Source organism: Anoplolepis gracilipes, chromosome 9 (assembly GCF_047496725.1).
Source record: "Anoplolepis gracilipes chromosome 9, ASM4749672v1, whole genome shotgun sequence".
NCBI classification, from domain to species: Eukaryota; Metazoa; Arthropoda; class Insecta; order Hymenoptera; family Formicidae; genus Anoplolepis; species Anoplolepis gracilipes.
In genome coordinates this window covers 8,737,598-8,762,427 of record NC_132978.1, presented here as the reverse complement: position 1 = coordinate 8,762,427, position 24,830 = coordinate 8,737,598, and the positions used below count along the sequence as shown (strand labels likewise).

General features: G+C 37.6%; 3 protein-coding genes across 16 annotated transcripts in view; 2 read left to right on the top strand and 1 right to left on the bottom strand.

The window, feature by feature from the left end:
• The window catches only part of LOC140669545 (uncharacterized), a 43,202-nt gene extending 33,772 nt beyond the window's left edge, over nucleotides 1–9,430 (bottom strand). The window contains exon 1 of the mRNA XM_072899496.1: nucleotides 4,850–9,430. Within this exon, the coding sequence (XP_072755597.1) occupies nucleotides 4,850–6,043 (1,194 nt within the window). The 5' untranslated portion in view covers nucleotides 6,044–9,430. The remainder of the gene's footprint in view (nucleotides 1–4,849) is intronic.
• Nucleotides 9,431–9,556: 126 nt separating this feature from the next.
• LOC140669549 (microtubule-associated protein 1 light chain 3 alpha) lies at nucleotides 9,557–14,539 on the top strand. 3 transcript variants are annotated; one of them, XM_072899516.1, is made up of 5 exons: nucleotides 9,557–9,636; nucleotides 10,927–11,180; nucleotides 12,140–12,302; nucleotides 12,422–12,609; nucleotides 12,685–14,539. In XM_072899516.1, the coding sequence occupies exons 2-4, from the start codon at nucleotides 11,135–11,137 to the stop codon at nucleotides 12,585–12,587; spliced, it is 375 nt and encodes a 124-aa protein (XP_072755617.1). In that variant the 5' UTR covers nucleotides 9,557–9,636; nucleotides 10,927–11,134; the 3' UTR covers nucleotides 12,588–12,609; nucleotides 12,685–14,539. The 3 variants fall into 3 exon arrangements, with proteins under 3 accessions (XP_072755617.1, XP_072755619.1, XP_072755618.1); XM_072899518.1 differs by lacking the exon at nucleotides 9,557–9,636 and having other exon boundaries at nucleotides 14,154–14,539; XM_072899517.1 differs by lacking the exon at nucleotides 9,557–9,636 and having other exon boundaries at nucleotides 12,758–14,539.
• Nucleotides 14,540–15,046: 507 nt separating this feature from the next.
• LOC140669546 (nuclear receptor subfamily 2 group C member 2-like) lies at nucleotides 15,047–24,481 on the top strand. Of its 12 annotated transcripts, none has more exons than XM_072899499.1 (10): nucleotides 15,048–15,381; nucleotides 18,482–18,768; nucleotides 21,452–21,583; nucleotides 21,749–21,853; nucleotides 21,996–22,154; nucleotides 22,228–22,492; nucleotides 22,588–22,835; nucleotides 22,924–23,120; nucleotides 23,260–23,537; nucleotides 23,622–24,481. In XM_072899499.1, the coding sequence occupies exons 2-10, from the start codon at nucleotides 18,718–18,720 to the stop codon at nucleotides 23,879–23,881; spliced, it is 1,695 nt and encodes a 564-aa protein (XP_072755600.1). In that variant the 5' UTR covers nucleotides 15,048–15,381; nucleotides 18,482–18,717; the 3' UTR covers nucleotides 23,882–24,481. The 12 variants fall into 12 exon arrangements, with proteins under 12 accessions (XP_072755606.1, XP_072755600.1, XP_072755603.1 ...); XM_072899500.1 differs by lacking the exon at nucleotides 15,048–15,381 and adding an exon at nucleotides 15,412–15,947; XM_072899505.1 differs by lacking the exon at nucleotides 18,482–18,768 and having other exon boundaries at nucleotides 15,047–15,381; nucleotides 21,452–21,590.
• The last annotated feature ends 349 nt before the right edge of the window (nucleotides 24,482–24,830 follow it).

Below are 24,830 nucleotides of genomic sequence, written 5' to 3'. Positions count from 1 at the left end.
ACATCATACATTACAATATCGCCACAGATGATTAAATACGAACTGAAAATTACAGTTATCGAGTTAACACATTCGACGCGAAACTAAAAATTTCGAACTCAACGTCAGATATTCTTGTAAAAATCATGAATTGCAAGATTTATTTTTGTAATATAAATAATTGATAATATATGAAAAATGTACAAATTAGGAGAATAATAATCTTTTATTTTTTATTTCAATCGTAATGTGTTTTAATTTCTAAAGTTTTACGTAAATTATTCAATTATTATAATTATTTAAATTTTCTTAATTTTTTCAATTGAAATTAACAGATTAGTTTATGAATAACAGAAATCGAATATAATAATTCTAACTGAAAATTTAAATTAGAAAGCTGTTATGATGGAAGTGATATATCCATACATCTTGATTGTCAATTAATTCGAGCCGATAATAAATACCAGTTAGAAAGAAAGAGAAAGACTCTTAGAATCGAAAGGATATTGAGAATATATTCATTGCAATCCATGTGATAGGAAACATGCAGACAATGGGAAAAGTAATTCGCAGACATGACATCCGTTTATTCTCATCAAAATGGAATTCACAATATTGTATGTGTGTGTAGTACATGTATTTACGCGTAAAGTGGTGCACACACACACACACACACACACACACATATATATATATATATATATATATATATATATATAAACGCGCGTGTTCTTTATTCATAATTAATAGATACCTGACATTCTACTTTTATTCATTTTAAGTACTACACAATGTATGATATTAAAACCCATACTTTCTATTTACAATTAAAATTTAATCCGCGCTTTCTAATCTATAACATATAAATAAATATTTTATTAAATATAAATAATTTCTCTCTTTATATATAAAATACTCTCTCTATCTCTCTTTATACATTTATAATTAAAAATGTATAGATTGCGAAGAGTAAATATTAGCGCACAATATTATATAGTACAGTGACGTGCAATATTAACACTTTTATTCATACAATAATTAATATTTAAGCGCATCTGCAAATTTTGATGTTATTTCATTACCAATCTGATTTAATTAATTGACAAGTCTAATTTAATTTAAATTACTTTCTCGCTCTGCATTTATAATTACAATAAATTATTATATATCTATCTGTTATATTAATTATACGAGAGATACTGAATATGAACCAATATATATTGTAAAGGAATACAAATGACATTTTATCATCAAATAGTGATCCATATTAGATTCCAAATAAGAGAAAAAAGCAAAGTAGACGAAACATAGCAGCACGTGTCAAAAAAAATCAATGATATCATGCGTGTCGACTCCGTCGAAATGATATGTTACGAAAGATCAATTATGCCTCATGTAGATAATGATAAAACGACACGAGAAGAGACACTCGGCAAAAGTTACTCAAATATTAAGAGTCGAATTGGAAAATCTCGACGATCTTTCAAACACACGCTGATTTTGAATATTCATATTCTGATCCCGTAATCTCAATAATTACTACTGGAAATTTTACTGCGAATCATAATTGAGTTTTACTTCCACAGAATCTTTTGCGACTGTTCGATAATTATTTCAAAAAAATCCTGCCATAATAGTAATTGTTCTACTTCTACTTTTGCAATAATATTGCAGCGCATTCGTGTCGACATTGAATCGTTAAATATTGCCCTCAAAGTTGAAAATTCAAAACAATTCCGAACGTTAATTATACAACTGTGAAAATTACGTTTCGGGAAGAAACATGGCTTTGTCTTAATTCAGGTTCGATTTTGTGCTTCGATACGACTCATTGCTCGGCATTCAATCTTAATTCACACCTCAGTGGAGATTTCCGCTAGTAATACTTTTTTTCACGGTTTTTTTGGGAGCTCTCTCGATAATACAACATTGATAATGCCAATGAAAAGTCGTTAGATAATGTATAGTCATTACATAACATCAATTTCTTGGAAGTCACGTCAAAGTTATATCATAAAGACTCATTTTAGTAGATTATTTCTATATAAATATTTTATTTATAAAATGTATAATATTTTATTTCAATTTCTATTAATATTTTATTTAATAAAATAATCAATGACTATGGGAATATGACATCTTTTTGATCAAGCTTAATCAGGTGTTTTTTGTGCAAAAGAACGTGAAAGGAACGCATTATCTATCAGAAAATCCGACTATTTTCGACTGGTTGATACGAGTTTGAATCTGAATCACAGCGTTGAATACTTGTCAAACATTATTTACGAAAACAATCACAAAAATCATAGAAAAAGTCACGTGTCGCGATCGACCTCAAACTTCAAGCATCGAAAGGTCATCGGAGAAGCCGCCCGTCGCGTTAGTTACGACCATTTAGAAGGAGCAAGCAAATCTAATTTTTGCCCATTTCCAGCACTTAGCCCCTTAGCTTTACGACCTGGTGCGAACGCCGTCGGCATCAAAGTAAACCACCGTGCGGCCTCGCAAGGTCACGATCCAGCACAGGCAGGTTTTACTCTCGCAAAGTTTTGTGAACTTGCGTGTGAATGCTACAGTTGGTGAAGGTAATACGATTCCGCTCGTACGCATTCTTGCACGTTCACTGCCAAGACAAGGAAGTAAAGGATTAAGGATTACAAACTGGATAATCATTTATTATTATTCGTGATTTCAGGTTTATATCTAAATAATGTTTAAAATAATTAAGTAACATATACGTCATATAATATCCAAATATAAAGATTTTTAATTATTCACATATTGATAAAATTCTCTAATATTCTACTTAATAATTTTTTTTCAAAATAAGCTAAGAGAATTATAATAGCGTATATATTATATATATATATATATATATATAAAATAAAACGTATGATAAAATATGCAGTATTAGTTTTAAAGAAAAAGTTGGCAATTTTCTTGAAAGTAATACTTTTTTATTCAATACGTTAAAATTAATTTGCATGTAAAATATTACAGTTCAACGCGCGTTAATTGTTTCTACATAATACTCCTACAGAATTCGTTTAAATTATGAATTCTAATATAATGTATAAATTTATATAATGTAATATATAAATTAGAAAGAATACAATGTATCTCGCGTATATTATATATATATATATGTTACCAATTACCATTAAAAGCATAAATGGAATCAGGTAATGGACCAGAGTTTGCTACGCGTACCAGAACCTCTGCAGATGTACAGATCCCGGCTTGAAAAATATAGCATTAGTAGAATTCCCACTATCTATATATATATATATCGGTAGTTTCTCACACACACACACACACACACACACACACACACACACACACACACACGCGATATGTGAGACGTAATATTCATGATATCTCTTATAACTACTGTCTCTCACAAGTGGAACATTGCTCGAAAACGCACATACAGTGCGAATCGTCAAAAGTGTGGCACGGCTACACGTTTAACACGAACGGGAGCCATTTAAACAATGTTTACGTCTTGCGGTATCTGCACACTCAGAGACAAGAAAGATCGTTTCCCGCATCGCACGTTCTTTTTGGTCTGTCGGTTAACCGTGAATTCGTGGAATCCGGTTGGTTTTGGAAGCGCGACGAGTATGTCGTATTATTCACGAAGGAAAAAGCAGTCTTTGATCGCACTTTCTGCGTGATTCTCTCAATATCGGATGTCCGGAAACGGAGCTAAAAGTCGGCTGTATATATATATATATACGGAAAATGTTTCGTGGGCGAAGCGGTTTATCCATTAGCTTTAATTGAAAGCTCAGTTTCACGAAAGTAAGGATGTTTGTAGAGCGTGCGAGTACAGGTGTGTATATGTGTGTGTTTTTGTGTGTATGTATGTACATACAAAATGAAAACGTCAAAATGCAAAAAAGTAATCTATATACATTTAAACAGTAGATTTGATAGAATATTCGAAACGTGTATAAAAGAACAAAATTTAGATAAATAAATAAAAAGAGAGATTTTGATAGTTTGCAGAATGTCATTCTTCTTAATGTATGTCATCAACGTATGTCGTTATTTTAAAGAGGAGCAATAAAGTCTTCCGTGTGTAAACCATATAAAGAAATGTCAATAAAGGATCACATTACGAGGAATAATAAGTGGCTCTTCGAGATACCGTCGAGAGAAACTCGAGATCTTATTTTGCAAATATTATCAGAAAGAAAAATATTGTATGTTGTATATCGAGAATTTATTATATTGTCTCGGAGACTAGATGCCTTCAGTTTTTGTTTACAAATATTGTATCTTCTTTACAAAAGAAATTTGACGCGCTTCAAGTTACATATTAATAAAGGCACTAATTCGCAATCAGGATTAGTAATTGAAGAGTTTAGTGGTAATCTTTAACCTATTTTTGATAAATAAAAAATCTTATCAAGAAATAAATTTATAAAATTAATTTTCCCCAATTTAGAAAAAGAGGTTTTAAAGTCTTTATTGTTGCAATAAATATATTTTAATTGTTTTTTTAACACACGCGACTCTTAATACAATCACAATAATTACTGCTCGTTTAATCATCTATATTTCAACGAAATACATGCATTCGGTCCAAACGTTTCTGAAAAGTTATTTATAAATCCTTTAATTATATATAACAGCATATCGATTATCTGTGTAAAAGTGACTGATTATTAACTTGTATAAAATTATTTTTACATCATATAATTCTAACAAAAAAAAAAACACACACACACACACACACAGAAATACGAGAAATTTTAAAGAGCCTGTGAATAAGTGCAAATGTTGTAATAATAAATATTTCAAACTCTTTAGTTTACGAGAGACAAAATATTAAATAAAATATACGTAAATATTGTGTAATCACCTTGATCCCGCTGCGACCTTGCTGTTTGAGCAACACGTTCTCCGGCTTCATGTCGCAGTGTATGATCTTGTTCTTGTAGAGCGCATCCAGGCAGAGTAGAAGCGAGTGCGAGAATTTACGCACGAGTTGCAAACTGAAGCCCTTGAAGTTGTTCTTTTTGATGAGCTCATATAAATTGATGCTAAGCAGTTCGAAGGTGATGCACATGTGGCAGCGGAAGGTGAAGGAGTCGAACATATGGATGATGTTCATGGTGTTGTCTTTGTCCTGCTCGCGTAGCTTACGCAATATGCGTATCTCCTCGTGTGCCTGACGGTGGAAGCGCTTCTCGTTGCGCACCATCTTGAGCGCCACGTGTTCGTGCGTCTTGTGATCGTAGGCCTTGACCACCTGGCCGAACGAGCCCTTGCCGATCACGCGCAGCACTTCGTAGCGATACGCCACGTGGTCGTGTGGCACATGGATGTACGAGCCCTGTTCGTTGTCGTACTCGTTGTTGTTGGGCCGGCCGATGATGCCCGGCCGTTTCTTCGCATTCGCCCCGATGAAGTAGATCTGCTGGTAATTGAAGATCTCGTGATGCTCGTACGGCGTCAGCTTGTTCATGTACAGCTTCATTACCATCTCCGGCGTGATGGTCGCTGTCTTTGGTTTGACGCTGACGATGCTGTTGCTGCTGCTACCGCCGTTTCCACCTCCGCCACCGCCAGCGCTGCCACTTCCAGCGACACTTCCGCCACCGCCACCCTCACCTGCGCCGCCGGCACCACGTCCGCTACCGCTATTGGAGTTGCCATCGGAACGACCGTTTCTCACCACCGGACTACTCGACTGGCTGTTGGGCTGCGAGTGCGAGTTGTGGCTGGCGTTGTGGCTCACGTGCCAGAAGCCCTCGCCTTTCCACGGTAGTCTCTGATAAGTGCCCGTGTAAGGCACGAACTCGTCGGCGTCGCCGTCACCGTCGCCGCCACCGCCTCCGCCTCCACCTCCGCCTCCGCCTCCGCCTCCGCCTCCGCCGCTGTCACCGGTCTGTTTCAACCCGGTACCTTTGATGATCGGCGGCAGATGGTTGCTGCTCTCGCTGCTCGAGATGTACGGTTGCGTCGAGATCGCGCTCGCTGGCACGAACGGATTCGATTTGGAGAGGGGCATCTCGATCCTGCTTGCCGCCGCCGATAGAGCCAAGCTAATCATTGGTGCCCATTTGTTCGCGTCCGCTCTGTCTGTCCTTGTCGGGGCTCGTCATCGAGATTAATACACCAATTAGTTTTCACGCGCGATCAGCGTTTCTCCACGCTTTCTCCCACGCGTTTTCTCGCCGGACTTGTCGAAAAATAATAACCTAGACTCGATGAGAGACATGCTGCTCCGTTAGGACGACGACGGCTTCGAGATCAAGCTGCGTCCTGATCGCGCGGTTTAAATAAATTATAATCGACTACAGGAACCGTGCGCGATGGATCAGTCTCGTTCTGAATAAAGCCGGAAAATGCCCAGCTTCCGGACGGGACGGTGCGATTCGTTGCTCCCGGGAAACGACGAGAGCCAGATTGCATGAGAAATGACTCGTCGGAATGAGTCGCACGTGGTGCTGCCGGTGGTTAGGTACGAAATCAATTCCTCCGATTATATTCCCGGGAATCGCGGCGACTCTCGCACACGTAAATGCAGCGGACTAGACAAGTTGCACCCGCGCTTCCTTCGAACGGGCGCGCGTTTAATCGACCGATATCTCCTCCGGTCGACCATCAGCTCGACGCGACTCTCCAACACCAAGGCGATCCTCGCACTCGCGTTCAACGAGGGAAAGGAAAGCCGAAGAACGAAGAAGCGAAGAGAGCAGGAACTATGGAACCGCACTTTCGTCACGCACACTGTCACGCACGTCGATCCGCCAGCGGGAATCCCGCACGTCGAATGCTGTCACCCGGTGTCTACCATCCGAACCTTTTCTCCTGCGACGATCGCGATGTCGTCGCTCGCACGCCACGTCCTTCTTTTCAGTTTCGCTCGCGCGGACCACCGAACGTCTTCTAATTTTACGATCTGTCACGCGCGACGGGGGCGAACGCATCATCGCCGTGCGAGGAAACGGCTAACCGACCAACCTCCGACTGGTTACACGCGCAGGTTATTGGCACCGGGCCGTCGCGAGTTTGACGACTCCGCCGCAGTCCTTGTGTCCGTGTCCGTGTCCGTGTCCGTGCCCGTGCCCGTGCCCGTGCCCGTGCCCGTGCCGTTGTTGTTCCATTCTGTTTCTTCGCTCGTCAGTGTCCGAAAATACCCTCGGCAAATCTATTCACTAGGTCTTCGCGACTCGCCGATTCGATGACCGGATTAATGACTGCTCCTCTTCTTGTCGATGAGTATCCGTCATGTAAATTGTATCTTCTTCTCCGTTGATTTATCTGTCGCGCGATCACCAATTTGCAGAAACATTCACAGATTCACATAGGCAAATTATACACTTTACGCGAATGACAGAAATTTCGCACCAACGCACGCACTTGTTCGCACTCGCGGGGTGAAAGCCGGTTAATAGTCTCGAGAGATGTACGTATTCTCCTCTTCTCCGTATTTTTATTAGATATCCGAATGGCCGAGTGTGTATGTGAATCGTTTAATTTTCTTTTCTTCTCTTCATCCGTCTCTTTCTTTTTCCACTGAATATTTCCTACGTTTCTCACATCCTAGCTCACATTCTTCCTTCAATTTCTTGAAAATTCCTGCTTTTCGTCACCGGCACCGATGAATCACGCGGGCCTCGATCGACGGCCACATAACACCATGTACTCCGACGTAGTCGCCGTTGTTGGTCGATTAGTAACGTCGCGGCTCGACGCGGCAGCAGTCCCAGCTGATACTTTCGTGCCGGACAACGGCGTGTTGACAGCGCGCATGAAAATCCACTCGGACGGCGATGTAAGCTCGCAGGCCACGTCTCGACGGTTGCGCGAGACGTCGTCGTATCATCGGCATCAATCCGGCCGTTCGCCGAAACGATCCGCGAATCACTTTTTCTGTCTTTCTCTCTCTCTCTCTCTCTCTCTCTTTCTTTTTCTCTCCGAAACCCGGACAAAGGAAACGCCGATCGAATTCGTCGCTTCTAGCGTACTGACTCCTGGCCGATCGCTGTTACACTGCTGCCGTCGCTCTTCCTCTCGCTCTTTTCCGTCCACGCTCTCGACTCTTCCCCTCTTCGTCTATCTATCTATTTATCTTTCTATCTATCTATCTATCTATCTATCTATCTATCCGTCCGTCCGTCTCGCTCGATCTCGTCGCCCTTTCCGTCGCGCTCTCACACCACCACCATGTTTATTCTTTTTCCACCCCGCACGAAACGCAACGTCGGTCACAAACGTCGGAGACTGTTGACGACCGATCAACCGGGGTTGATATCCGGTACGGACGCGCACGAAACAGAGAGACACACGTATATAAGGACACGGGCACAGCACGCGCACTCGCACACGATCGAAACGCGCGACGGTCCCTCGTGTTAATGCCCCCCGACGGATCAGGGGAGGGGAAACGCGAGGGGGGGGGGAGGAGGGGAACGAGGGAGATCACACGCCGTAATATACGCGAGGACGGATCTTTACGGTTACGCGCGGCAGCGCGACGCGACCGCCGCTTCCGGTGACTCCTGCTGCATGACTTATCTCTCGCCGTGCGTATCTACATACGACGAGCAGCGGTGTCGGGATGCGACTGTTCGCACCGCACGGGCGTGCGATGTATACCCGCGACACGCACAGGTGTTCGCGCGCGCGCGAGAGAGAGAGAGAGAGAGAGAGGGGGGGGGGCGGCCGCCTTCGCTTTCCGCACCAGTCGCCAGCTCTTCGTTCTCAGCTCGTTCGTCCAACTCCCGACGCCGTTCCACGACGACCGCGACGATATTTCCTGGATACGTTCGTCACGCGCAATCAACGCGACGTGTTGTCCGTCGCCGGAACCGAGTGTGTTCGCGCCCGCGGTTCGGTCTCTTTGTTGATCTTTCACTCGACGAGACCGCCGCCCCTTCTCGCGCGCCGTCAGAGCCGGTCGGAAAAACGTTTCTCTCTCTCTCCCCCCCCCCCTCTTTCTCTATCTCGTGTGGCGCACGTTATACACCGTCCGTCCGTCCGTCCGTCCTTCCGTCCCCGCGCGCGTACAGACGTCCGTATATCGTACGTACTCGGTCGCCGTTCGCGACACGCAGCAACACACTCCGCGGTGCCGCGAAACGTGTCGTTTCACCTAGACGACCGTCCGAACGCTCGCGGACCGATATCGTCCAATTTGACGTTTCGGACGACCGGTAACGAGATAGCTTTGGTTTTTTTTTCTTTTCCTCGGAGCGACCCTCGACGTCCACAACGATCGCGTCGACGAGCTTTGCCGCGACACTCCCGAACCGGTATTATATTGATGCGAATGCTCGCGTGAGCACTTTGTGCTTCATGACGGAGGCATACGTCATCGGATATTTCGCGGGACAATGTAGAACAGATTTGCCCAGACTGTCGTCGAGGATAAGGAACGCCGTCTGCTCGCGAGAGGGCGACACCTGTCGATCCGAAACTCCCGTCCAGTTTGTTGTGTGCGTACAGTGGACGCTCCTCTATTATCCTTTATTCTGGATTCGTCTGTATTCTAAAACAGCTGTTCTACCTATCAACTGGAACGTTCTTACTCTGCATTTTTTTGTCAGATGATACACGTAGAGCGAGAAAGCGAGTGTGAGATAGAACGCGGAAGATTTTCATTTTACATGTATCTAAGAATAAATGGATTGAGGAAAGGTATCGAAATAGAATAGAGAAGTAACTTGGTTGCTGATTGATTCTAGAACGATTCTTGGATTCTAACAATAAAATAGGGGGTTTCTACCGTTTTAGCATTTCTCGAATTTGTCATCCTAACATTGTTAATGACGTTCAATCTCGAATTTAATTAGTACTCGATTACATTATCAGTCGAATGAGTTTACTAATAAAATTGGATCTTTAATTGTTTCCGATGGAACGAACTATAGATATAGCGTATTTTTATGATCATTTCGGTTAAACTGAAATTAACATAACTTGATTAATCTAAGAAGAATTACATTTTATTATATTTTATCAATATGGATATAAAATTATTAATTTTTCTAATTTGACGCACAGAGAAAGATTACGAAAATAAGATTAGGATGTTAAATTATATAGTTAGAAATTCTATTAAGAGATATTTCAATAATTAAATAATTATGCATTGATTAAATTATTATAGGAACTTGTCCGAAATGACTCTTAATGAAAAAGTACCAGTCATTATAAAGCCCGTATCAGACTATACGCATTAAAAATTGAAGATTAGAATTTGACTAATCAAAACAAAGGAAGCTAAAATTGTTTTGCTTAATTGGTCAAATTTCAAACTTCAATTTTTAATGCATAGTCTGATACGGGCTTTATAATGTTCACAATAGAAACAAATATGTTACGGTTTTTCTAAAATTTCCAGTCTATCAATAAGATATGATTCTTTAAACATGACAAACGGTTCGTTGACATAAAAATTTTCAAAATTTTTTATATTACGTACATGCGAATAAAAAATACTACTGGAATACATATGAGCTCCATATGAATAAATATATATATTATAAAATTCATTTTACGTAAAGATTCATATTATTGCCTCTTATAATTTACATGTAAATAATAATATACATCTTTCTTCATAACTTTAAATAAGATGAATAAAGGATAACACAAGTTTTTAAATTTTACAAAGCAATAAATCACGTGGCTCGAGTCTAAAGAATTTTTTTCTCGAAGACAATTTATATATTTGTCTAAAATACAGATTACATCTAAAATACTAATTTTTCATAATTTTCATTACTTTGCAACAATATATATATCGCAATTGCTTTGTACGTAATATAAAAAATAAAGCATCACCGCGTAGACAGAAAAAAAAAAAAATTAATCTTGGATCTTGTTCTTATTCTTTCTCTTAGTTGATATAAATTTTATCTCGTTTCTCAGCAGTTTTTATTCTTTTAATAACATCCTTTTTTGCGTTAAAATATCTACTTATAGCTATGAGGAGACTATCGCCTTGGTCGATTGCGTAGTTGCGAATGGTGCGTCTTATCCGATCAACCTAACCTAACCTGACCTGACGGATCTCGTACGGCGTCGTTGTGCATGGGAGCTAGCGTTATTTTGACCCGAGAGCGAGTCCACAGCTGATAGCGCGTCACGTACGTCGCAGTAGGTGATAGTGCATTGTAACGTTACAACGAACATGAATTTGACACCTAGAAGATCGTACAAAGAGAGACGTACATTTGGTAAGTAATATGTGCTGCATGTATGTAAATCAGTATCAAAGTGTTCTGTAATTAGAAATAGAGTAGAGGATAAATATGTAGGTACGGAACAAAGGGACTGTATACTACATCTTAACCTGATCTGACCTTTGACCTCGTATCCAAAAGGTGGAATGTTTAAAAATTGTTCTTAAATAATTGTTATTTTTGCTATTACAAAAGCTTTAGTTTAGTCTAAAGCCTCCGAGTGCGTTAGATGACGAAATGTCGAACGAATTAAAAGAAAGAGAAAAGCTTTATTGTTTTTATCATATTTTTTTTATCCGATATTATCCTGCAAAATGAGATAAATCGTTACAATGTTCGTGTTGATTTAAATTGAAAAACACATTCGATAAGTAAAACTTACGAACGCGCAGTTACATATAAAGAGAGATAACACGAGCATGAAGAACGAGATGAGAAAAAGAAAAGAACGTTGCATCGCGAGTACATTTATGCACGTTTTTTTTGGTCAGTCGAAACACCTCCATTTTTTTTGTATCGCGCAACGCATACTCATTGTTTAAACGTCTCTCCAACAACTCGTCAACTTTTTTCAACAAATTGCTTTCTAGATTTATATTTTTCTTGTAATTTTCTATTTAATACAGTGTTGTATATTAAATAGAACGTTATATCTTTAGAATAATAATTTCGTATAATATATTCTAAAAATATTCGATACATATTCTGAAAAATGTTTTCTCAAAGTTCAAAGATTAAGCAGAAATATTCTTTTGGTAAGCATTGCATTTGTACAATCAAAGATTTCGCTTAAAACAAAATAAAATTTTTTTAAATTTATTATATTGTGATTTTCAATCTAATATTATGTTGCTTATACATGATTTATTAATAGTGTAATATTTAAGAATAATAATTTTAAACATTTATAAAAAGGAGGTAAATATATAAATGATATTTCTTTGTTCATTTAGAGCAGCGATGGGTCAGTGCAGAAGAAATTCGATCTCTGCATCCGAATAAAATTCCTATCATCGTGGAACGTTACAAATTAGAAAATCAACTGCCACTTTTGGACAAAAGCAAATATCTGGTGCCAGATTTTCTAACTGTGGCGGAATTCTGTAAAATAATCAGGTAAATTTTGAGGAACATATGAGAAATTAGATTTAAGATTTTAGAAAAAAATATGTACTTAATTATATGTAAATGTATATATATATATATATATATTTTTTGTTTCTCTTTTTGCAAAGACGTCGACTACAGCTGAATCCAACGCAAGCAATCTTCTTACTAGTAAACCAGAAAAGTATAGTAAGCGGAAGTTTGACAATGGCTGAGCTCTATCAAAATGAAAAAGATCCAGATGGTTTTCTTTATATTGTATTTGCCAGCCAGGATGTATTTGGTGGTCATTAACCTCAGAGATAAGATAAACCAAGTAAGTAAGAACAATCCCATTTAATAATCCCATTTTTTTAGCTTAGTTTGCAAAATTTAATGTATAAAATTACAGGTAAAACAAAATACCTCCTTGGCACTTAAAATACTTTGATAGATGTTTATGTGAAATTTTGTGGGGATTTTAGATCTGCTAGCAACTCTATCTGCCTTTAATTGAATGTGCAGAATCTTTGTGATCAACTGATGGTACCTGCTGGAATAATTAACAGAACAATCATATTTGGAACCTATATATAAAATCATTATAATGCTTTCTACTTTTGAAACATGGATAAATTACTTTTAATATATAAGTTAGCATAGCATCTGCTTAGTTTACTATTAGTAATGACTATTATAATTTTAGCAGAATAAGCTATATAAATGATAAGAAGTTATAGGTAAAGATGTGTAATGTGGATTTCATTCTTTTTCTTTTTTTTTGTTTTTCTTTTTGTTAAATGGGATTAATGAAGAAGAGATTGGGGGTTTTTTTTCCCATATGTATCCACACTTTTGTTTTCATAAAAACAAATTTGTAATCATAATAAGTTTCAAATATGATTTCTGTTCAACTTGATTATTCTATTACAAATAATTTATATAGTAGGCCAGTCTCTTAGTTTGTTCATACCAATTTATGTAAAATTTACATAATTATTGCAATAGCTTTTGTATATAGTGTTTATTGCCATTACAAAAACATCTAAATATGAGATCAAAATCAAAATGGACGTAATACTAGTTAAACAGAATTCTTGTTTTTTTAAAGATTTCATTAATATTTCTGATTAACATTACACTTTTATGTACTTTTGACTATAGTTCCCTTGAGTAGTTTCCTTGAAACTATTAATGAGAATATCTCTCTATGATAACATTTTTATTAAGCATTATTTTTATCACACAATACTAAGACATTAACAAAAGTGTTCATGTACATAATATGCAGTGTGAAATGTACGGTGATATGCGTTAAATTCTCGTGAAATTATATTAAGTTTTACACAAGATATATAAAATTGACCTCTCTGTTGAGTTCACGATACACAACAAAGATAGTTAGGTACTATTTTAACTAAGAAGAAAAAATTCTTTAGTGTAATGTGTTTTAATAATCTGATATAAAGTATCTTTTTCTGTAAAATACTTGTGCAATAAGCTATCAAAAGCGCAAAAATTTATTATTAAGAAATTAAGCAAGAAAATCAGAATGAATGCAAGTATGTTTCTGAAACTTTTTAAATATTGGATAAAAATAGTTAAATATTTGTACACTGATATATAGTATCTTTGAGCTTTAATTCTATATTATAGCTGATGTCCTGATCCACATAATACATTATTTTATGCATCTATTTAATATAATAACGACGTTTTAATTTTTTGTAAATAATTACTAATATGTTTATCTGTTATACTGTATAATCAGATGCAATTTTAAGTATAAGAACATATTTTCTAATTATAGTGAATTTATTTTTTCCTAACATTGTGGTACAAAATATTATAGTTTTTATTGTAGATTGATTTATTTTATAGGTGACTGGCATATATCGTAATTTTTACATAAGTATTACGCAGCTCTGATATATAGTGATTGTACAACAGAAAATAAGATATTTAACAGGACTTGAAATATATCTTAATAAGAACGTTTTAATCGCACTTTCTTGCGCTTTCTACGCTTAAAATGAAATAGGTATATATCTGAGTTTTGGAGAGAGAAAAGAGACAAGGAACAAAGTGGAGAAAGTGCAATTGAAACAAACCTATGATTAAGTTAAGGACAGTAGTGATACTAGCAGTAGTTATATTACACTTAGCGATAAAAAAAGCTTTCATAATAAATATACAGAGAGAAAGCTGTATATGTACCCTTCTCCCATATTGTGCGACATATTTGAAATAAACTAATGTTTTTCATATTTGATGTCTTTACAGTTTTTCATTTATTAAATTTATTTTGAACAAAATAAATTTAGATGGCTTTTTTTGCAAAATTTTTATAAGTTTTAATAAATTTTAAAAAGATAATGCACTCTTTTTTAGCATTACAAAAATTATTATTATAAATTATGTTACTATTATTCTCCTGAATAAATTTCATTATTTTTAAAGATTGATATCTCTCTGTCTATTTATAATTTAATTATATCTATCTCTACGTGTTTAAATCTTTTTTTAATTTATCTATAAAACGATATAAAATCAATTATGCTATTTAAAATTTTATTTTGAATGTGTATCAAACATAAGAAATAGGAAAATCTATTAACTTCTGAAATTTTAACATAAATTCTTAAATTATTTACATTAATATAAAGTTAATATCATTTTTTTTTTTTTAATTTTCTACGAATTATTAAAGTATTATCGACCATTGATATGACGCGGTTGTCAAATTACGAGCTGGAATGACGTCATCAACATGGCTGCTAATAGTTCGCGTCGTATCCTGATGCGGCGCTGCGTGCTGCAGCATCCAGAAACTAGTCGTCGATCTACTCTTGCTATCGCAAGATGACATATATTCGATGACGCAGCGGGGGACGTGAGACGTGAGATGTCAGGTACGCGCAGGAAGGTGAGAGCGATAGGGGTTGGGTGGAGTAGGGGGACAAGAGACGGCGAAAAGGTAAAGGTTAGAGGAGGTTATGAACTCTAACCCGCGGATGTGCGCACAACGAAGCCTGGTAGCTACCAGCCTGCTATGAACGGTTCTGATGACGTACAGTCGGATCAGTCATCGTCGCTGCTGGCCGCGAAGGTGAGTCTCCCGGATCGTATGGTTTCCTCCTTCTCCGAGGCTCGTCCTCGCAGCAGGAGCGCGGTCGACGCGTTCGAGATATCCCGTGAGCTACGACTCGCGCGATTCGTGTCCGCATTCGTGCGAACTCCTCGTCGCCCGTCCAAGACGATCTCGACTTCCTATCCGAGAGAGAGAGAGAGAGAGAGAGAAACGCGTTGCATCACGATAACGGTCGGGCGTCGTCGACGACGAGAATGTGACTCGGAAGTTCGCGTTTTTGTTTCTTTTTTTTTTTTTTCTTTGTCCCTCTTCGTCGAGGATTTCCGAGACTGAGTCGCGCGGAGGTGACGCGACGGATTCCGGGTTAACCGGGGATATAAGCGGGGGGAATTTAGTGCGGCGATAGTCGGGTCCGGGAGCGCTTCGTGCTTCTCGAACGCTCGTGTCCGCTTCAATGGTGTCAACGCGAAATCGCAGGCTTCCTACCGTAACCTGCACTCCGTCTCCTCGTTACGTGTCAAGTTATTTCGGACGGTCGTTTTAGTGTACGTGTCAGAGATGCTGCGTTTTCCCGGGATCGAAGGGTATGAGGTGACACGAATTTGCAATTTCCGGTGAATTTTTAATCGCGCGAGTTTAGATTCTGCGTGAAAGTCTCAGGCATTTTACGCTCCTCTCTGACGTAACGCTTTCGTATACATGCTCCACCTTCGCGATAAATAGCGTCATATATTCGTTAATAATGCAATTGCAAATTAACAGTTTCTTATAGACCAAAATACTCGAAAGAAGCCTAATTATCGAAGAATTCTCTCAAACAGGAAAATGTAAATTAACTTTTGATTTTTATATTCATATATACATAAGTTCGAGGAATGTACAAATTCCACGTTCAAGTACATATTCAAAAAGTTTGGTAATTATTCTGAAGCACCACATGTGCAAGAAGGAAATACTAGATGTTTTGATAACGTAAATGTTAAGGAGATCAAAGCTGGAACAAAGCTGCATGCTCGATTCGGAGTCACGCACGTGTCTACGTCCGCAATTTTATTTTTGGACTCTTCTTTTTCGCGTGCAAATTTATATAGTTATCATCTCTCTCTCTCTCTCCCCCCCCTCTCTCCCTCTCTCTCTCTCTCGCTCTTTCGCTTTTCGAAAAGAATTACATCCCATTCGATAGGCGACCCCGATGCACTGTCGGGCGGGACGAAGATAAATCCGTGCCAATGCGCGCGATCACGGTGGGTAGGTAAGTAGAGAGGAGGTAACCTTCGGACCCACGAACGACCTTTACCTGCCAGGGCCCGTACTATTGTACAAACATAATCACTCACCGACGATTATTTTTCTCATCGAGTAGCGATTCCGAGAACCGTCTAGGTTGTTTTAAATTGCTCGAAATGACCTTTTGTAAAGTCAATTTGTAATTCTTTAGCTCGATAAAAATCAATTGTCGCGTTTACGACGTGACATTTTAAAAATGTGGAGCAGTGAAAGAAGAATGTGAAAATTCTTTCAAGGGAGCGCAAAAATATGACAAATTATTCATTGTAACTCGAAAGTTCGCGAAATGAATTCTCTGCCACGTACTTGAAATTGAGTTTTTTCGTATAAAACTATTTTCGTATAAAATATTAGAAAAAAATAACCTTTGTTTATTTCAATTACCGTGGTAGAAGAATAAATTAAATCTATCAGAATCAATTAATGCTATCAGTTGACACGATACGAATGACCTCACATATTGTGACAAAACTCAGACTTTGCTGCGATTAAAACATGCGTTCGTCGAATATCTGTAATCTATTAATTAATAAACAAGCGCGAGAATGTGTAATTTCACAAAGTATCGCCAGTCGATCGTCGTACGCGTGCACAGAACAATGCGAAGGATACATAAACGCATGCGACTGAGAAATCCTTAGAACTCGTCGCGTACACAAGGTAACCAACGCTTACGTATGCAAGGAAAAAAACGCGAATACGTATATAGTATACGATAAGAGTTTAGAACAAAAAAAAAGGACGGAAATATGTATCCGTTTCTTTTTGCAGATGCGCACAAAGAAATACTTGACATTTGCAATCATTTCGACGTAGCGAGAATTAATCTCCTCTTCTGTGTCGGCTTTCATTATTAAATAATACCGAATATTATTTACCATCTGCAGCGCGAAAAAAACGTGGCGCTTGACGTATCCGAAATATTGCGGTGTCGCACAAAGACCGCGGAAAATCATAAACGACGCGATATTAACCCGCGGCCATGCGAGTCCGACCTATTCTCAGTCTCGGCGACCTCGACGGTGTCGGCCGATAAGTCATCGCGCGGACGCGTGTGTTACATGACATAACGTTCACCAGAGAGAAGCCACACTATCCGGGCACGTCACCTATGAACGCGTTCTCGCTGTAACTTTGCGTAGCAAAAGTTACAGTTCGAAAACAGCGATTGCAGTAATTACGCTAGTTTTCCCGCGTCTGAAAACGCGAGACATCCCTATTCATTTTCAGATCCTTGTTATATTTTTGTCCACTATATATTTTCTCATTTTATCTTTTTTTTTTTTTTTTTTTTTTTGTATATATATTTCGTATTTTATTATGATTTCTATTAAATTTTCCTCTTCTCTCTTGGTATTTCGGATATATTTTTCTCCCATGCAATCCGCTTGATATAATGTAAAATTTTAAATATTATTCTTTATTTCTCTCTTTAATTTAGTATGTAAATTTTTAGATTGTCCATTGGACACGCTTTATTCTATGTCCTTTAACCTTTTTCAATTCCCGTAGTGAGGTCACATTTGACGTCAATGACGAAATATCACTTTTGAGAAGATGCAATCTTCAAAACGAAAATATACAATCTGTATAACTCCTTTCAAATTGTACGTAGTAAAAAAAAAAAAAAAAAAACATTACTACCTGTCGTCTATGTAACTGAAATCTCCTCTAAATTACACATACGACATGTGAAACATAATTTCAATCCATTACATTGCAAAGAGATCACATTGCTTTTTCGGAACGGACGAGGGAAGAAGTGGGGGAGGGAGTCGTGCGATTGATCGCAGGTATGTTACGTGACATAACTTGGCGCGCTCGGTCTCAGATATAGAGAGGAAAGCAGGCAAGAGCGGGAATGCACCTGGCCGGCGTGTGTCCCAGCCCCGGTACACACAAGAGAGTGACCTGCCAACCTGCGTGCGAGAGAACAGCTTGCCCGCTCGCTCGCTCGTCCGCCCGCCCGTCTAACCGACCGACCGACCGACCGGCTACGTTCACCTGTGCGCAAGATTGCTGCCAGAGAAGTACGGCTGTGGCGGCGGCAACGCGGCGGTTCTTCGCATGAACCACGTTCGCGAGAACGCGTCCGTCCGGTCAGCTGCATCACAACACGTATGTATACATATCCTCGCGTTTCCGCGCGTTTACACCGCCACGCCGTGACCCGTATAAGCGACGCGCGATATCGTAAAGAGCCGCAGCAGGATCGAGGGAGAACCAAACGAGCGACACACATACAACAGGTAGCTTATCGTGCATTCCGTCCTCGAACTTTGCGCGCAAGCGCGTGCTCTCGTGGTTTTCTGCTTCTCGACTGCAACTCTCCGGCGGAATCGAAAGTGACTGTGGATATGGGAGATGTTTTTTTTTTCTTTTTTTTTCCCCCGATTTTAATCGTGATAAAAAAAAAAAAGGCAACAAGTGTGCGTTTTACTCTGTGCCGTTTGGTAATGCGCAGCTTTCATGAGTCCTGAGTGCGCCAGTGTTAAATGCCCGAGCGACTTCCCATGTGTGTGCTACGCTAGTAATATTTAGAAATGGTATTTGGCATTGTGTTGAATCGAAGGTGAGATTGCGCTTGATCTCGAATGCCAGATGATAAAATAACTTTCCGGTTCGCAACATTGTACGCGAGATAGCAGGCATTTGACTTTAAATGCGATATGCGAATATCGCACGGCTTTAAAGTCAAAGCGAGCGTGACGTTTTTTCAGATAGGTGGTCATACTTTCATTTCGCGAGGACCTTTCGCGTGTTTGACAGCTACTGCCCACATTTTTATGCATCGCATATGAATATGACGGTTTTTTTTCACTTCTGCTCTTTCGCATTGGGCTATGCGTATCGTTGCGTCTTATCAAGGTTTACGTCGTAACGTTTGTTCTTATCAGCGCGTCGGTGCTCCAGTCCAGATCGAATGGATACTCTAGATCGAAAAGCAAAGACTGATTGCGTTGTGAAATTTCCACGGAAGGCCAGACGAGAATCGACCTCGACGACTGTTATGACACTTGTGCAAGAATTTACGCCAACGATGTTCCGATAACAACAGCACTGTTTTTTCCTTCTCGAAATATCGAGTAAATCCAGGAGCTGATAAGAATTGCTTATATATATATATATTTTTTTTTTAGGTAGTTTTAATGATGACCCAGAATAGCTCGAGAATGCTGAGTTATTAAAAAAAATTGTAAAACAAGTCGACAAAGGAGAGAAATTATATATGTATAATATTTTTTTATATAAAATCATTTCTTCTATTAACGATATTTATAATAAAATTATACTGTCTACAACACATACACGAGATTTACGAGATATAGACGAGATTTAATTCAAAATTACATTAAATATTAAGGAAAGACTGTGCAGATTAAAAAAGAAAGTATAGCAGGTAATTATTCGTATATAAATCGGAATGTGTGGCATCATGAGATATTCTATCCTATTCTGTTCATAGTTCAAAATTCCAAATCATAAAATGGTGGCTTCGATTTTCGTCGTGAGACCTTGTATGGACCTCCTCTCTATGACAAAGTAGTTCGTAGATCGGTGCAACGTAGCGCGACGTAGTCGGACATTGGCATGCATTTACCTACCTAACCGCGTAGCAACCTACGAACCAAAGAACTCGAGACCATCTCTTTCACCTCTCAAAATGCGCTATAGGGGGGTGGCCAGCAGGACGGAAAGAAAGAGAGAGAGAGAAAGAGAGATGGTCGAGAAGGTTTCTCCCCGACAGGTGGGGACGGGCCGGCAAATGCTCCAGTTTACATTTTTATCCCGCGCCCCTGCATCGAGTTCCTCAAACACTTTGAATCGCGCAATCATCTTTATTTTTCTCTCGACGGGATAAAATTATAAAATCTCGAGAGAGAGAGAGAGATCGGTATTGAATTGTCACACAATAATGCATATATATATATATTAGATATAAAACAATGAATTTATTTCGATATACTTGTCACAATAAAAAAGCTATTAAAGTTGTTTATAATTTATCTTTGCAAAATATATGTTACATAACAATTCTATTATCAAAAATCTAAACAAATCCCTAAATAAATTTAATAAATTAGATACAATAATATATAAATCGATTGTATGTGATTGTGTTATTATTGTTGTTTGATAAAGTGCGTTATTGTGTGACAATTCCATATCGATCTCTCGCTCTCGAGATTTTATGATTTGATATGATATGATATATATATATTTCTTTTTTTTTCTTCCCGACAATATATGCGTATATATCTCGTTTATTAATTTGTTGTCATTAATTTTTTTGATATCTCTTAATATTTATATTTTATTTTATATTTCTCAACACTTATTTTTCTTATATATACGCATTATATTACACATGCATTAATTTACATATATTATTATGTCTTATTTTTAAATTAGATACAGTTTAACAGAATTAACATTTAAATGAACCTACGTAATATCTTTTATCACGAAGATCATTGACCTCTTTCACGGTATTGAATTTTCAATCTTTGATTTAATGTATTTGTAACGTAGTATAATGTGTTACGCGTTATGAAAAAAAAAATGTTCGAGCGGCGTGTTCAAACCGACAATTTTAGAATCGCAATATCCGGCTGAAAATCACTAATGCCTGTTTAACACGCATTAAAAGAGAACCCATCCGTTTACGCTTTCGGTTTGTAATAGCGCTCTCTCGGCCTTTTAACAGAACGGTAACGCGCATATTATGAGATCGGCACGGAAATATCTTGCACCTGAGATATATACTCGCATCTAACGGAGGCGTCCATCCGTTTTACAGAGAGAAATGGACAGGGACCATAGAGAACAACGCAATCATGATAATCTGAATGAAGAGTCGGATTGCAAAGTTGGAATGGATTTCCGTAATCTCTCTCATCAACACGACCGTATGTCAGACATCGATACTGAGGTTCATTGTTCGTTATAATTTTATCTTCTGTAATTACTTTTAAACAAACAGTAATTGAAATTTTTATTGGGAAATTATCAGTTATTAACTTTTTTTTAAATTCAAAATTCAATAAAGTATGTATACATGCACACATTGACTTTAAAATTGTTATTCTGTTATTAGAGAGACATGGAAATCGATCCTGCTGATCGCATTGACAACTTACACGACGACAAGTCGGAGAAATTAGGGAGAAATTTTCATAATATAGGACATCACCCAGCTATGGTGAGATTTTAAAACATTTTTTTTTTTTTTTTTTTTTAATAGAAAGCACGTAACATGGAGCTAATAATTTTTTTTCTGTAGTAAAAAGAACATATTACGTATTTATTCAATGAAATATTAATTTTTATATTTATCTTTACAGAGGGATATAGATCAAAATAATCACATTGACAATATGCACGACGATAAAATGGACCACAAGATAGGAAGAGATTTTCGCAATCTGGGTCATCATCCTGGAATGGTACATTTGCATCCTGGCATAGAGCATTTGAGTAATGATGTACGTATCGATGTCGAGGTAAATATCCATCATTGCATTGCATTAATTTATATTAAATGTTATTTTCATTTACTTCAACGTTTTCTTATAGGTAAAGTTAGCGAGAGATGTTCGCGGCTCATTAGGTTTAGGACTATCTTTAGAACTCTGTGTAGTTTGTGGAGATAGAGCTAGCGGCAGGCACTACGGAGCGATCAGCTGCGAGGGTTGCAAAGGCTTTTTTAAACGCAGCATCCGTAAACAACTGGGCTATCAGTGCAGGGGAACCAAGAGTTGCGAAGTTACCAAACACCACAGAAATCGTTGTCAATATTGTAGGCTTCAGAAGTGTTTGGCTATGGGCATGAGAAGTGACTGTAAGTGAAATTGATTTATTCTCGTATTGAGTTTATTTCCTGAAATTTAATGTAGGAGATAATCAAAATAAATGATTTTGTACAATATGTTGCAGCTGTCCAACATGAAAGAAAACCCGTATTAGGTGAACCAGCTACGACAAAAGTAGGTAATCGTAGCACCAGAGTAAAACCAGAACCACAACAACCCATACCTGAGGTACCTCCAACTTGGGAACAACCCGAAAGTCCTAGCATGGAAGATCAAAGTAGCGACAGCGATCTCAGTGATGCTTTGACCTTAGCTCGCGACCGTTTATTCATCTCCCATGCATTGGATAGTATGGCTAAACTCATTGGTGACGTAAGTTGCGCTATTGTTCTTGATCTTATGTGTCTTGATTATCTTTTTGTGTGAGTAGACTTTAATGCGACATAATATTCACGTGCAGACCGTTAATGGTTCGAGTGAACCAGAAGAAGAATGGACTGGTCAATTAATCTCCGAACGGAATACATTGTTCGAATTGAGGGCACCTAGCCCGGCACCTGTGTATTTATCTATTCATTACATATGTGAAAGCGCGGCTAGGTTATTATTTTTATCTGTACATTGGGCGCGAGGAATTCCAGCATTTCAAGCTTTGCCGTAAGTGTAATATATTTTATTTATATTACATTAATACAATACATGTGTGTGTAAGAGAATATTATATTTATCTTTATTAATTACATAATATCTCTATCATAGCATTGTCTAAAATAAAATTGTTTTTTTTGTGTTTTAGAGCTGAAATTCAAACTACTTTAGTGCGAAGTTCTTGGGGACAATTATTTACACTAGGTTTAGCACAATGTGCATACACATTGTCTCTTCCTAGTATTTTAACGTCAATAATCAATCACTTGCAAGCTAGTATCGCACAAGAAAAGGTTACAGCTAGCAAAGTAAAGAGTGTTACGGAACATATATGTAGATTACAGGATTGTGTAGGTTCACTGCACAAGTTGCAAGTGGATTCCGTTGAATACGCTTATCTTAAGGCTTTAACACTTTTTAGCGCTGGTAAGTATACGTAAATTTAGTTTAGACAAACAATAAAGTTTATCTTTCTGTTTGCATATATTGAAGTAAAGAATATTTTTTTAGATAATATCCTAGCAGGTACCTGGCGTAAAAAGGTTGAAGTTTTGCAAGAAGCAGCGTGGACGGAATTACAACAACGCGCGGGCTCGGATAGATTACCTCGTCTTCTCTTGAGGCTAGCGCCTCTTCGTTCGATTAATCCTAGAGTTCTGGAAGACCTTTTCTTCTCAGGTCTCATCGGTCGAGTAAGTGTAGCTAGCGTCGTGCCTTACATCCTTAACATGCAAGATTATAAAGCCGAGCCGGAAAGTCACGCGGGGTGACGAATACTGTCCGTGCAATGTAAGTCGTGACCTTATATAGTGATGTATACATAAGTGTTGGATGCCTTGAACATTTTCATACAACGAGACGAAAGTGCAAGAGACATATAAGGAATCAAAATCATTTCTTTTTTTTTTAATATCTCTGCACAAAGGTATAACGATATAATTATTAAACGCGTGCATAAGTTCAAACTGATTATGGATATATGAGGATTATTATAATATAGCTACTACATATATATCTATTTCTAGATAGATATATATGCACATACATCTGTCTATGTTTAAATTATAGATATATTGTTAACTATCTGCAAAATAGCTAATTATTTACAATAATTAGATATTCAATAAAATTCCTTATATTTATTATATAATTGAATATTATGCAAAACTTTCCCAAAAAAATACATGATAGTTTGACATTGTGTGGAATTAATTTAAAAAAAAGAGAAATTTTATTTGTATACTCTTCTAGAATATACAATTACTATTTCAAGTGAGAGCTTAAATAATTGCTTGTTAAAATGAGCAATCTCTGTGAAGTGATAATCAGGGAATATTGACTTTTATAATATTTATACAGTTATATATACAGTTAAATGAAAATACAACAATGCTTTTTGTTGCATTTTTAAGTATCCATGTAACAAAATGTATTATTTTAAAAATGAGCTTCTCTAACTGATCTCTATATGTAGAAGCCTTAGTATCTAATGTGACATATACTTTTATAAAAATTTTACATTGGCACCTTACTTACATAAAACTTGAAAACTGATTAATAATACATTTAAAATGTATCATTAATAATAATCGAAAAATAATTTGTTATACAAATGTTTAGTCTACTTTTTGTATATAAAGAAAGAAAAGAAGTAATTTTTTGTTTTAAATAGAGTAACAAAATATGTGATATAAGAAGTAAAGAAAATTGACACTATTA